The 14,032-nt window shown below is 43.3% G+C and overlaps 1 protein-coding gene across 4 annotated transcripts in view; it reads right to left on the bottom strand.

Moving 5' to 3' along the window:
• The window catches only part of LOC122811009 (interferon regulatory factor 3-like), a 782,651-nt gene that overhangs the window by 511,490 nt on the left and 257,129 nt on the right, over positions 1 to 14,032 (bottom strand). For all 4 annotated transcript variants that reach the window (XM_044082521.1, XM_044082517.1, XM_044082519.1 and 1 more), the window contains one exon: positions 1,791 to 1,980. In XM_044082521.1, coding sequence (XP_043938456.1) covers positions 1,791 to 1,980 — 190 coding nt within the window. The remainder of the gene's footprint in view (positions 1 to 1,790; positions 1,981 to 14,032) is intronic.

Here is a 14,032-nt window from a genome sequence, read left to right as displayed (position 1 = left end):
CCCTACTTTGACCACCATGTAGCAGAAGTAGTCAGAAAAAAATCCTTCTATTTTGCACCACTTGTATCTAAAGGGATATCATCCAGGTCAAAAGAAAATATCCCTCTTTGTGCAACCCTAATTAATCCATTTTTTGAGTACACACCCCCTTTGAGATAACATAGGTTCCTAACCAAAATAATTACTGACCTAAGTTCCTTCACTGTGAGGAGAGGCTTGAGGCATTTTCCTTTACTTGTTTTTTTTTTATAGGCTGTTGCATGTCGATCTATGCTTTGTGTTCTGCACCGTTTGGGATCCCACTCTCCCTGTGTGTCCCATCAGTCATAAGTCACTGCTTTGCCAGTAAGTTTCCATTTGCTAGTGGTAAATTATCAGGCTGGGATCACTCCTCTTCCACTAGGAGGGATGAACTGGCATTGGTTGCAAAGTCGCATCCTCCCCTACCCAGGTCCATCATTAATCTAATGAGCACTTGTACCCAGGTTGACTGGGTCAGAGTCAGGGCTTTATACCTCTACACCAGGCAGTTAATATTGGCATTTATACTGTTGTTGCTATGGAGTACATCTATCTGTAATTACTCATATATGTTATCAATGTTTTTCACTGCCTTATAGTCACTGCCAAGGCTGAAAATAGTCCTGGATCACTTTTCCTATCCTGTCAGTAAAATGACTAAATAAACTGACCACTTTGTCATGCCAGGTCTACCTGTGACAATCATTTGCATCTTGGGTGGCACCGACGCTCAGTAGCTGATGTTACTGGTTCATAGCTTCAGGATATAGGGTGCCTCCAGGGTACAGGGTGCAGTTCTACTATCTGGTTAATGCCCATATGCAGTTTGCGTGCTCTCTGTTTGTCCTTAAGTTTTGTACAGGCATACCAGTTTATCTCACTTCTTTAAAACATGCTGACTGAGTTCACAATTCTAAGCTGCTGATATATGTATCATATTTACCCTTACATTTATGGCTTGAGTTACAACAGGAAAAGGAATCAACAATCGACAAGTTTATTTACTGGTTAACAGTACAAAAGTAGTAAATGACACTTTGGCAAAAAGAACATTAATGTTATTTTTTTTTTTACTTTCTACAGACTCGAGCTATTTATGGTGAGAAATAGGGACAAGGGAAAAAAGTTTAAAATATGCATTGCAACCTGCTTTGAAAATGAACACATACATGTTTACTCACTGCATAGACTCAGACAGTCACAAGGTCACATGGAAGAGGATAGAGCAGTACCAACCAACTCACTTTCTCTCAGGGAATGTTTGGGATTTTATCTTGTATGATTAACAGTATTCCGCAGAGGAAGATGGGTATGTTTAGAAACATGCACCCAAACTGCACTGACATCTCTGCACATCTAGTGTGTCTGCTTGGGGGGTGGGTAGAGTGAAAGTATAAAGTAAGGAAAAAAATTGCCTCCAGTTTCAGAATAGTGTAGCAGAACTTCTTATCTCCCCACCCTCCCTAAGGTGCACAAATGATTCCTCCATTTAGTTGGTGACCAAATCCACGTAAAGAAAGCACAATGACCACTGCGGAGGGGGTGGAATGGATAATATGCACATATGCTACAGAAACTGGCAAGAGACACAGGATATAGCTGGTGGTTGATGCCCAAAAAGTCAGCTAAAAAGAAAAAGGTGTGCATGTGTATATATATATATATATATATATATATATATATATATATATATATATATATGCATATATAGCTAAGTAAGGCTTATGTTCTGCAGACTTTTCCAAGACAGCATATCCATATATACTTACTGGAAGTGTTACAAAGTCCATCACTGAACTCAAACACTTTATGAGGATTTTCAGATTCGCTACTTTTGTCGTGTATTAAACGAATCAGCTGCTTCTTCTTGTTCATTGCACACCGAAAATTTCTCTTCCATATTGAGTTATCTTTCTTGTCAACCTCAGGTCTGTAATGTCCACTTGCCTTTGCCCATGCCTACAGGAGAAAAATAAAATTCATGACATTGTGAAAGGACAAGCATTTCTTTGTAATACATAGACAACTATGATTTTCATCCAAATTTGAGAAAAAGACAACTTTGTCAAGCACCTTTATGGCATAAGAAAGGTTGTTAAGCACCTTTCAGCACCGTTAAGCTCTAGTCTCACACTGCAGGACAACAGTGGCCAGTGCCATCCATCAAAACAGCAGTAAAATGCTAAAAGGTCTTTAAAGGTTGAGGTACACTTTGCTGTCACACACAGAAAATGTGGCAGAGTGAAGCATCTGTTTGTTGTTTGCGTGAACACTTTATGCTTCTGCCCTTTTTTCCTTATAACCAGAAGGACGTTAGAGTAGCTCAAAATTCATATAGAACAAATAAAGATGATCAGGGGTCCCTGATGAAAACTCGTTGTTATATGTTCTTTTTTTAAACCCCTTTATCAAATTATCACTTAATGCATAGGCACACATACTTTAATAGAAAAAAACAAACCGTATTAACATTTTTTCACTTACATACATTATACATTGCATATATGTTTTCTTTCATTATAACAACTCATTTAGTTCAACATTACATAAACAGCTCAATTCCTGCCTTCTCTTAAACCTCACTCCTCCTCCTGAACATTATTCTGCATGTATTGTTCCCACAAATTAAATTTATTTCTATGTAATTTGCTCCTTCACTTTTCTAAAGATCTCATCTCCAGCTCTTTTATTACTTTTACACTATTCAGTGCTTCAAATACAGTTGGCTTTATATTTTGATTTCCATGTTCTAGTAATTGATTTTTTTGGCAGGCAATATAATCAATCTTTATAGGGCCTTACTAGGCCTAAACAATTCAGATCCTGTGTCCCAGCTCAAAAGAATCATTTCCTTAGTTATAGCTATTTGCTCCCCCAATATTTCTGACAAAGTACACTGTAGGGATTTTTTAAAACCTCCCAGCTCATTATATTCCCCAAAACATGTCCCCAGTTGATTCTTTCTTCCTCATCACACCTTCAACATTTGCTATCTACTTGAGAATTATTTAAAGTCTTCTTGGGGTACAGAAATATCTATGCAAACACTTCTGTGCAGAAATCCGTCTGCACTTTGTTGCATATTTGGGAGCCATACATATGTCCTCCCACTGTTCCCTTGTAAACTGCTATTCCAGCCTCTCTTCCTAATCTTTTCCAATTTCAACGGATTGATTCTTATAGTTATCATGCAATATTTTATATGCCCTACTGATTATGCTATTTTTTCAGCAGCACCTACATTAGATTTGACTAAAAACTCTACCAGAACAGGTATTTCACTTAGGACTACCCTGCCCCTTTCTCTTTGCTTACACTCTAATACCAATCCCGAGTTCGGAAGGCAGTCTCTAACCTGCAGTCCAAGCTTCGTAACTTTAGCCCTGTTATTATTTCCCCCTCTCTAGTTAGTTGCTTCTTGGTTCTTTTACTAGTTTCCTCCAGTAAATTCCACTCCCTCTTGCCTATTTTCTGTACCCCTACTTGCAGTTATCCCTACTGGCAAAACCTCCGTTCTCCTTTTGTCATTGCCATGTTGGCTCAGTTCTTAGAATACTTTCTGCACCTTTATGAATATAATATTCTGTATCATGGTTGTTCTCGTCCTTAAGGATCTGCATCCAAACTGCCTCCCTCCTTATTTCCTGGATCCCGCCCCCGCTTTGTCATCATCCCTTTCCACTTTTAATTATAGCTTTCTGCTTGCTTGTGTTATGCATACAAGCCTTCATTGTGTAGATCTAAAACATCCCTTCAAATCAGGTAATCCTAAACCACCTTGGTCTATTGGGAGGACCAGCTTATCTCATTTAACTCTTGCCCTCTTCCCCTCCCAAATGTAGTGCTTCAAATCTTTATTAATTACTGTCCTCAACCTCTTCTCTGAGTGGCTGATAAAAATATGCCTAACCTGTACATAAAAAGTACAGTTGTGTAAGATCTTACTATAACGGTAGATGTCCTTCTCTTCATTGCTGCAGTATGCTTTACAGTAGGGATCCCTTCCAAGGGCAGTCCGACATCTGGCCAGTTTAGCAAAGTTTTTAAGTTGCTTTAAGGTATGCCAGATGTCACATGTATGCTCCCCGTGTGTAGCATGGGGCATAAAGGCAACATCCAGATGTACCATCCTCAGAATGGACAGACCCATTAGGAATGCCAGACTGAGGAAAACAAGAGGTAACTACTACATCCAGAAGACAAATGGACCAGAGAGAGGAGGGAGGGAGTCAATACTGCAACAGTAAAGAGAAGGACATCCACCATTATGTTTTAACACAACTAAACTATTTCCTTCCATTTCATGCTGCAGTGTTCATTACAATAGGGAGAGTGCAAAAGTTCAGGAAGAAGAGAGGGAGGAGGAAGGACCAGCAGAGACCTCTAGGATGCCATGAAGGATGGCCCTAGTAAAGCCATTTCTAGCCTTGGATATCACATCCAACTTAGTCCTTGGTAAATGTATGCATAGAATTCCAGGTAGCTGTCTCAAGAATACAGTTAGTATCTAAACCCTTGAAAAAAGCACCAGAAGAAGCCATAGCCCCAGTAGAATGAACTTTAACAGAGGAAGATAGGCTTTTGCCATGGAAGGCATAACAAAAAGAAATGATAGGATCACAGGAGGTTACTAGGCTATCGACCTGGAGGTCATTTCAAGCCTAGCCGTTTCATCCCAATGTAATACCATAGATGCGCTAGTCAATACCCAGGATTGTATTTAGTAATGACTGCCCATGTCCAGAAGGGTTGGTGGTGCTATCCCCAGTAAGAATTTACAGTGCCCTATCCACTCGTTCAGGTTTCTTTGGAACAGTGTCACAAGGTGCTCTGCTTCACATGAATAGGTAGCCTATTCCACAGATGGAACAGTCGCTGGGAGACAAATCTGTCCCTCCAGCATGTTTTATTCATGTTGCAGGCCATGTTTATGTCCCTGGAATAGGTAGCTCTAGTCCCATTTGATTTACGGATGTGCAGCAATTTCATTAGGTCTGGGCGAGAGATTGCTCTGTAAGAAAGGCATAAGTCTCCCCTAAGAAGTCTATATGATACTGACTATAGTGACAGGGACTTTAGCCAGTCTGTGTAAGGCACATACTAGAGTCCCTTGATCTTCTTAGACACTTCTGAGGTCTCTCCAATTGCTACAGGCGCTTTGAATGGTACATGCCGAAAGGGGAGTTATACTCAATTATGGGCATGAGTAATGATGACTATAGAGGGGTTATAACCTCCTTTACTCTAGAGGTGATGCCTTTGCTAACAAGTGTGCTACATAGAAAGCCTTCCTTACTACATGAAACACATGGTGATCAAAGTTAAGGCTGCAGTCTACTTGTGATCCCAGATCTCTTACCACTTCATATGTACATAGGGTATTATTGTTAATTTGATAGTGTGAAGGGACATTATTTTTCCCGAAAGGAATGATGATACATTTTTTTGCATTAAGTTTGAGACTGTGACTAAGACACCAGTTGTTGATCTGTATAAGACCCTCTTGAAGTATACTCACATTATTTAGGGATTCAATAATTGCACCCTGTTTGCAGTTGTCCACAAACTTTGTCAGCCACAGCCCTTTAGTTTTGGCCTGAACTTCTGAGAAGCATATACCAAACAGTAGGGGCCCAGCACTTACCCTTGTGGCACCCCACTGGTGACAGGTCTGCTGGTTGATGTGATGTCACCCACTTTGATAGTGTGTAACCAGTTTATGAGCCACTTGACAATCCATCTTACAACTAAGGGGCTTACATTCAGTTTGCTAAGTTTATCGGTAATGCCTGATTGTGGGATTGTGTCGAAAGCCTTTGCCAAGTCAAGGTATGCTGTGTGCAAAGATTTGCCTTTGTTAATGGTCCTGGTCACATTTTTGAAGAACTCCACCAGGTTTAACAGGCAGGATCTGCCCTTGACAAAGACAAACTGGGTAGGATCCAGGGTTTGGAGGTCACCTATGGCTTTATTTAGAAGGTCCATAATGATACATTCAATGGCATTACAGATGAGGCTGGTCAGGCTTATGGGTCTGTAATTCCTTGGGTCTGTTTCTAAGCCACCTTTGTGGAGGGGAATAAATGTTGCTGTTCTCTATTCCACAGAAACAAAGCCAGTGTTTAGGCTGTGATTGAACAGGATACTTAATGGTGATGCTAATTCATGTTTTAGCTTGTTTAGAAGACAGTCTGGGATGCTATCTGGTCCCATAGAGGCTGTGTTTTTTGCCTTAGACAAGGCTTTAATGACCTGCTCGTCAGATATGTAGGGTGGGGGTGAAGTTAGGGGCAAGGTTTATGATAAGTTTGGAGGGGATAAGGGAGTGAAATTTTCACTAAATCTGTCCACTAGCATGTTTTCTATCTCTGTGGGATCACTGTGTATGATACCGTTAACCACTAGTTTGGCACATGCTTGGGTCCTACCTTTTAAGCTGTGATTGCTAAGTTTTTCTCAAAGTTACCCTTATAGGATTTGATATGTTATCTTATTTGCTGTTAATTCTGAGAAGGGTGCTTTTCCATTGTTGTGATTTCGCCTTAGTTTTCTTACACAGCAACGTTTTGCATTTGTTATAAAGTTTGTTCATGCTGGATGACCACTAGGGCGGCTTTTTTTAAACTTGGGGCTCTAGTTTTGATTCTGTCTGGAACAGTTGAGTCTATACACTTAAACAAGTGATTGTTAAGGGCTTTAGTGTAAGCTTTGGTGTAGTTACCACTTCCAGCTGCGGGTGGGGCTTGGAATGCATTTATACCCTCCCCTAGGAGGGTATAGTTTGCTTTGGTGAAGTTTTTTAGTCTGACTTCACCCTTTGTGAGTTCTGGTGTTAGTGCCAGTTTGAAGGTGACTGCTTTGTGGTCAGATTTAACTAATAAGGATCTGACAGTTGCTGTGGTGCTTCTGTTTGTCATGTTGTTTGTCATGAACACAGCATCCATGAGACCTGACAACATCCCAGGCTGCATTCTACATGAACTACAGAAAGAACTGGCACCCCACCTAAGTACCATGTTCAATCATAGCCTCACCTCAGGCTTTGTGCCCACTGAATGGCGCACAGCAACGGTTATCCCACTCCACAAAGGGGGAGCCACCACGGACCCCGGGAACTACTGCCTCATTAGCCTGATGAGCCTGATCTGCAAGGCTATGGAGCGTATCATCATGGAACTTATAAACAATGACACTGGTAATCTCCAAACTCTGGACCCTACCCAGTTCGGGTTTGTAAAAGGCAGATCATATCTCCTAAACCTGATAGACTTTTTTGAAGAGGTCACCAAAGCCATGGATGAGTGTAAGGTGGTTCACACAGCCTATCTAGATCTCGCCAAGGCTTTCAACACCATCTCCCACTCTGGAATTATAGACAAACTCACTAAACTAGGTATAAATCCCAGTCTCACAAGATGGGTTGCCAACTGGCTCAATGACAGAACCCACACTGTGAAAGTAGCAGACTCTAAATCCAACTTCAGACCAGTGACAAGTGGAGTACCACAGGGTTCAGTCCTAGGTCCTCTCCTGTTTGGTATCTACTTCTCTGAAGTACAGGCTAACACAGAAGGTCTTTGGCTAACAAAGTTCGCAGTTGACTGCAAACTAGGAGCCATAATCAAAATTCCTAACAATATGGACATCCTACAAAAGGACCTCACTGAGACAGATGCCTGGTGCCAAAGCCATGGCCTCAAGCTCAATGCCAAAAAGTGCATTGTCATCCCTTTTGGTAAAAACTCTGTACCCATGAACTACCACGTAGGTGGTAGTCTACTTAACACCAAAAGTGTGATAAGAGACCTTGGGACACAGGTGGACAGTAGTCTCTCCTTTGATAATCACATCGCCACAGAAGTCAGGAAATCCTTCTACGTGGCACACCTCATCACAAAAAGTTTCTCATCCAGGAAAAAAGAGGTCATTGTTCCCCTCTACTCATCACTCATTAGACCCATTATAGAGTACAACGCCCCTTTTGGTATGTACCTCACAAGACATCTACAACAACTGGAAAGGCCACAGAAATACCTCACAAAGAGGATTACCGGCCTCAAACAGATGCCCTACGCAGACCGTCTCAAAAAACTCCAGCTTTACTCTGTCGCATATCGCCTACTCAGAGGCGATCTCTGCCTAACATACAAAGGTATGTCAAACCCAGAGCTGTTGGACATGTTCCACATAAAGAAATCCCAATCCCTCTGAGCTACACACTCTAGGGACTTAAACCTTGTCACCACAATAAACAGAACATGCTGGAGGGATAGATTCCTGCCCCAGAGACTTCCAATACTCTGGAACAAACTACCTATCTATATCAAACAAAGTTCCTCATTAGCACTCTTCAAGAAAAATCTTGATGATTGGATGGGAGACAGGAAATTCACCCTGGGGATCACTTCTGTGGCTCTGCTTGAAAGGGGCACAGGAAAATAATTTTCTTGGTTGGCAAAAGCCAGGGTACCGTTTGGCTAGGCTTATATAGGCCCTATGGCCAATAGCCTAGTACCTACCTATGAACCTATGTTAGTGAGGATCAGATCTAGTATGTTTGTTCCTCTTGTTGGGGTTTGAACAATTTGTTCCAGGGCATTTGAGTTAACAAAATCAAGGAACTTTTGCGCTAGTGAGACAGGGCTAAAGTAGGTTTCCCAGATCATGGTGGGATAACTGAAATCCCCCATGACCAGAGTGTTGGGCAATATTTGGATTGACTCCAGTTTGGTCAAGTAGGCTTTGTACATATCATGATCCATGGAAGGAGATCTATAACTAGCTATGACTTGAATGGGGGTCTTACCCACAGTAATCTGAACATGGAGTAACTCCACGGAGTTGTCCAGTCTAACTAGCTGGAGGTGAATTTATCTCTAATATACTGAACTTTTGCGCTAGTGAGACAGGGCTAAAGTAGGTTTCCCAGATCATGGTGGGATAACTGAAATCCCCCATGACCAGAGTGTTTGGCAATATTTGGATTGACTCCAGTTTGGTCAAGTAGGCTTTGTACATATCATGATCCATGGAAGGAGATCTATAACTAGCTATGACTTGAATGGGGGTCTTACCCACAGTAATCTGAACATGGAGTAACTCCACAGAGTTGTCCAGTCTAACTAGCTGGAGGTGAATTTATCTCTAATATAGAGAGAAACACCACCTCCTTTCATTCTTACACATTCATTTTGTGGTCTGAAGGTGTGGAAGGCATTGTAGCCTTGCAAGGCCGGGGCACTCTCTAAGGCCTTGAACCAAGTTTCTGTGACTGCACAGACATCTACATCCTCCAGTGATAGAAGTGCTTCCAGGGTGTACAGTTATTGGTTTAAGCTTCTAGCATTTAGCAGCATAACCCTTATTTTGTTATGGTTGGCAATTTTCAAGTCGGCAATTTTGTTTTTGAGAGCTTGCCTAAAAAAGGCACTATGGAGGAGGTAAGCACCTTTGCCAGCAGATGAAAGCCTAGTTGTGCCAGGTGAGAACTGTGTCTGGCAAAGCAATGAGGTTTGTCAACCAATGACAACAAAATTTGTTTTTCGAGTGTTACACCTTAAGGGCTTAGTAGGTGAGACACTGGTGTTGCTATATATCCTAGGTGCTGTGGGAACTGTGTTAGTTGTAGTAGTCTTTTGTTCTGGAGGTCTCTGGTGTTTCAGTAAGTTTTTTGAGAGAACCTCTGCATGCTGATTCATGTTTTGGATGTATAATATGTATATGAGCAGTGGTACTATATGCATGAGTAGTTCCAAAAAGAAATAGTTTGCTTGGAAAAAAGAAGTTATGTACCTACCATAACGTTCCATGTTAGTTGTCTTCATCTCACCTTCTTTCTTGCTGGTTGGGATCGGAGCCGATCCTCGGCTCCGACTCGGCCATCTTCTATAGCTCGAAAGCTGTTTACTGGTTCGAGGCTACCCCTTATCCCATGATGCCTAGCGCTAGCTACCCAGATCTCGTTTGAAATAGCTAACCCTAGCCATAGCTAGAGAAAGAACCTCTCCAAACAAAAAGCTGAGCGCACCTGTCATACTCTCTAAGTCAGTGGAGGAAACAACCAGAGAACACTCAGCCAGTGAAACCTGAACTCCTCTCAGTCCAATAGGACAGGGGGATGGAGGGGGGACACAAGAAAGAAGGCAAGATGAAGACAACTAACATGGAACGTTATGGTAGGTACATAACTTCTTTATGTTAAGTTGTCTATCTCGCCTTCATTCTTGCTGGTTGGGACAGCGTCCCTAGCACCTACAATCCTGGGCGGCTCATTGAACAGACTATTCAGATCAGTGGAACTAAAGTTAGCTCTGCACCTGGAGACCATATCTAACTTGTAATGAGAAATAAAGGTATGAGGGTATGCCCATGTAGCAGCTGCACAGATAGAGTCCATGGGCAACCTAGACTGGAAGGCTACAGTGGTGGCCAAAGCCCTAGTAGAATGTCTGATAGACAACTCTTTGTTTCTCAGTTGATAAATGAAGGTAATAATGTGAGGCAACCACCTGGATAAGGTCACTTTGGAAACTGGAAGACCTTGTTTGTCCAGAGCATAGGAAAGGAAAAGTTTGTCCGACTTCCTTATATCCTTCGTTCTATGCAGGTAAAAACGCAATTGTCTATGAACATCCAATTGGTGTAATTTGTATTCTGCCTTGTTGGTGTGGTTAGGGAAAAACACAGGGAAGTCTATAGATTGGTTTAAATTATTTTCTGAGCAGACTTTCGGAAGAAAAGAGGGATTAGTCCTCAGAGCAACCCTGTCCTTATGAAAAACTGAGTACGGAGGATGAATACATAGTGCCTGAAGTTCAGAGACGCGTCTGGCTGAAGTAATAGCTACCAGAAAGAGAGTTTTCCAAGATAGAAACTTAATGGAGCAGGACGCTGCAGGTTCAAAAGGGGGCATAATTAAGGAGGTTAGTACCAAATTAAGGTCCCAAGGAGGAGGGGGATCTCTCACTGGGGGTCTAAGGAGAGTAGTCCCTCTTAGAAAGGCTTTACATAGCTTATGAGACATAATGTTTGCATTAGACAACCGAACATGAAAGTTAGAAATGGCCGCCAATTGAACCCTGATTGTAGCAGAAGTGGACCCAGACTGAAAAAGTTCTGCTAGGAACTCCAAACTTTCGTGGACTGGGGCTGAAAAGGGATCTATGTTCCTAGCCTCTGTCCAACAAGAAAAACGTTTCCATTTGCTAGCATAAATCTTCCTAGTGACAGACTTGTGAGAGGAGACAATAATCTCACGAATGGCCGGGGAAATGCTGGGAAGCCTGGCTAAGGTTGGAAGTGGAGCAACCAAGCTGTGAGCTGGAGTGTTCGGAGGGATTGATGCAGCCCGCCTGATTGATGAATCAGTAGGTCTGGAATAGGATCCAGAGTCCAGGGCTGCTCGAGAAGGTAACGGTGCAGGAATGGGAACCATATCTGTCGAGGCCAGTAGGGGGCAATGAGGATCATTTTGCAACCCAACAAAATTGCTTTCTGTATGAGTTTCGGTATCGGGGAAATGGAGGGAAGGCATAAAGAAATCCCTGAGGCCAATAGTGGACTAGAGCATCTTTGGGAGAGTGACCAGGAAGTGGAAGAAGGGAGTAGTTGCTGCATTTGCTGTTGAAGGGGGTGGCAAAAAGATTGCAGCAAGGCTGTCCCCATTTGTGGAAGATTAGATCCGCAACTACCTGATTCAGAGACTACTCGTGAGGCATGAGAATAATTCTGCTGAGCCTGTCCGCTATGAAGTTGGACCTCCTAGGGATGTGCATTGCAATCAGAAATCATTGGGAGGAAATTGCCCACTGCCAGAGTCTGAGTGCTTCTCGACATAGGGGGTAGGACCTGGTTTCGCCCTGCTTGTTGAGGTACCACACTACTGACATGTTGCCCATTTGAATTGCAATGGTCCCAGAAGGGAGAGAGTCCTGAAGAGCTTGCAACGCTAGGAGCATGGCTCTCATTTCTAAGATGTTTATGTGCAGATGGTACTCATGAGGCTGCCAAGTGCGTTGGACTGTCCTGCCCTGATAATGCCCCCCCACCCTATCAGGGAGGTGTCCGTGGTCACTGTGGCAACCGTGGGGGACTGAATGAATGGTCTGCCCTGAGACACTAGTGGGGAGACCATCCACCAGGAAAGGTGCCTTTTGCATGTTTCTGTAAACATGATCATGTGAGACATGGGCAGCTGTTGAAAAGACCACTGTGTGAACAGAAGCCACTGAAGGATTCTCATGTGAAAGCAGGCCAGAGGGATTAGAAGAATTGCCGCTGCCATGGAACCCAGAGTTTGAAGGACTAACCTGACTTGGACCCTTTTGCACAGCATTAGAATTTGTACTTGCTGGCGAATTGTGGCCACTCTGTCTGGCGGTAGCCTTGCGGACATGTTCCTTGTGTCTAAGTCTGCTCCTATATAGGTGATAGATTGACAGGGCAACAAGGCAGATTTTTCAAAATTTATTGTGATGCCTAGCTGGGAGCAGATTGTGATTGTGTAGTCCCTGGCTTGCAGAAGTTGATGCCTGGTAGTAGCAGTGAGGAGCCAGTCATCTAGGTATGGAAACACCTGGAATCCTTGACGTCTCAGGTGAGCTGTGACCACTGCCATACATTTGGTGAATACCCTGGGGGCTGTGGTGAGACCAAAGGGCAGAGCTCTGAACTGGTAATGACTGGTTCCCAGCCGGAAGCGAAGGAATCTCCTGGAGTGCCTGTCCATTTTGATGTGATAGTACTTATCCGGAAGATCTATGGAGCACATCCAATTGTCCTGACCCAGAAAGGGTAGAATGGACTGTAGCATGACCATCAAAACTTTGTTCTTTGAACAGACTTGTTTAGTCTGCTGAGATCCAGAATAAGTCTCCAGTCCCCTGTCTTTTTTGGTACCAAAAAGAACCTTGAGTAAGTTCCGGATCCGTGTTGGTTTGCTGGGACTTCTTGGATGACTCTTTTTTTCTAGCAGTCTTGAAACTTCTAAAACTGATTGGTCCCTCAGATTGGGTGGAACATCTGGAAGGGATTTGCTTGACGGCAAGGGGGGTTAAGAGAAAGGAATTTTGTAACCTCCGGATATGATTGACCGTACCCCATTTGTCTTGCGTTAAATTTTGCCAGGCTTTTGGGTACAGTGAAAGTCTTCTCCCGGCTGCTTCCAGAGGCGGGCAGCCAGGAAACCCTTCAGGGATGCTGAAAGGGCTTCTCAGAGAAGGATTCTCTGCTGCCCTGGTTCTGTGGACCCCCTCTGCCACAAGGGCTGCATCTATTGTTGTTGCTTCCTCCTCTGCCCTTGGAGGAAAAATCGCTACGTGTGCAGGCAAGGCTCCCTGGGATTTTTCAAATCCAAATTTTGCCACTCTTCTGACCCTTGGGGTATGGTCTGGAAGGAGTGGAAAAATGGACTCCCACAGCAGAGAGAATCTTGCCTTCCTGCTCACACCTAGTCAAAGTGTCTTTCACCTGTGGTCCAAAAAGAAAGGAACCATCAAAGGGGGTGTTGGTGAATGACGCTCTAAAGGGTTCCGCAAAATTACACAGCCGCATCCATGCATGTCTCTAAGGGCCACGCCTGTCCCTGCGGCTCTACTCACACCATTGGCTGCATAGGAAATGAGCCTCATGGAGGAGTTGACTACAGAATTAAGGGTCTCCAGCTGGGAAGCCACTTTAGCTTGAGCCCCCTCAGCTAATGGATCTTGAAGGGTATCTCCGAGCTTTTTAAGGAGATCCCTCTGAAGCCGGGTAAAATGGCATAAGTAATTCAGTGACCTCATAGAACACAAACATTCGCTTCCCATATCTATCCATAGTCCTAGACTCCTTGTTAGGAGGATGGACAGACGAAGAAGTTTCCGCTAATTCTTTTTTAGTGGCTGCTGCTACCACCATAGCATCCACAGGAACACCTTTGGTAAGGAATTGCTTATCAAGGGGTGCAGTGATAAACTTGTCAGGTCTCCTCGGGGTTGGTTTCACTGTATCCGGGGTTGACCAAGCCTTTCAA

This window comes from Protopterus annectens, chromosome 9.part0 (genome assembly GCF_019279795.1).
Source record: "Protopterus annectens isolate FY-2018-M chromosome 9.part0, PAN1.0, whole genome shotgun sequence".
Lineage (NCBI taxonomy): Eukaryota > Metazoa > Chordata > Ceratodontiformes > Protopteridae > Protopterus > Protopterus annectens.
Note: the sequence above shows the minus strand (reverse complement) of the source record. Positions and strands in the feature narration are given on the sequence as shown.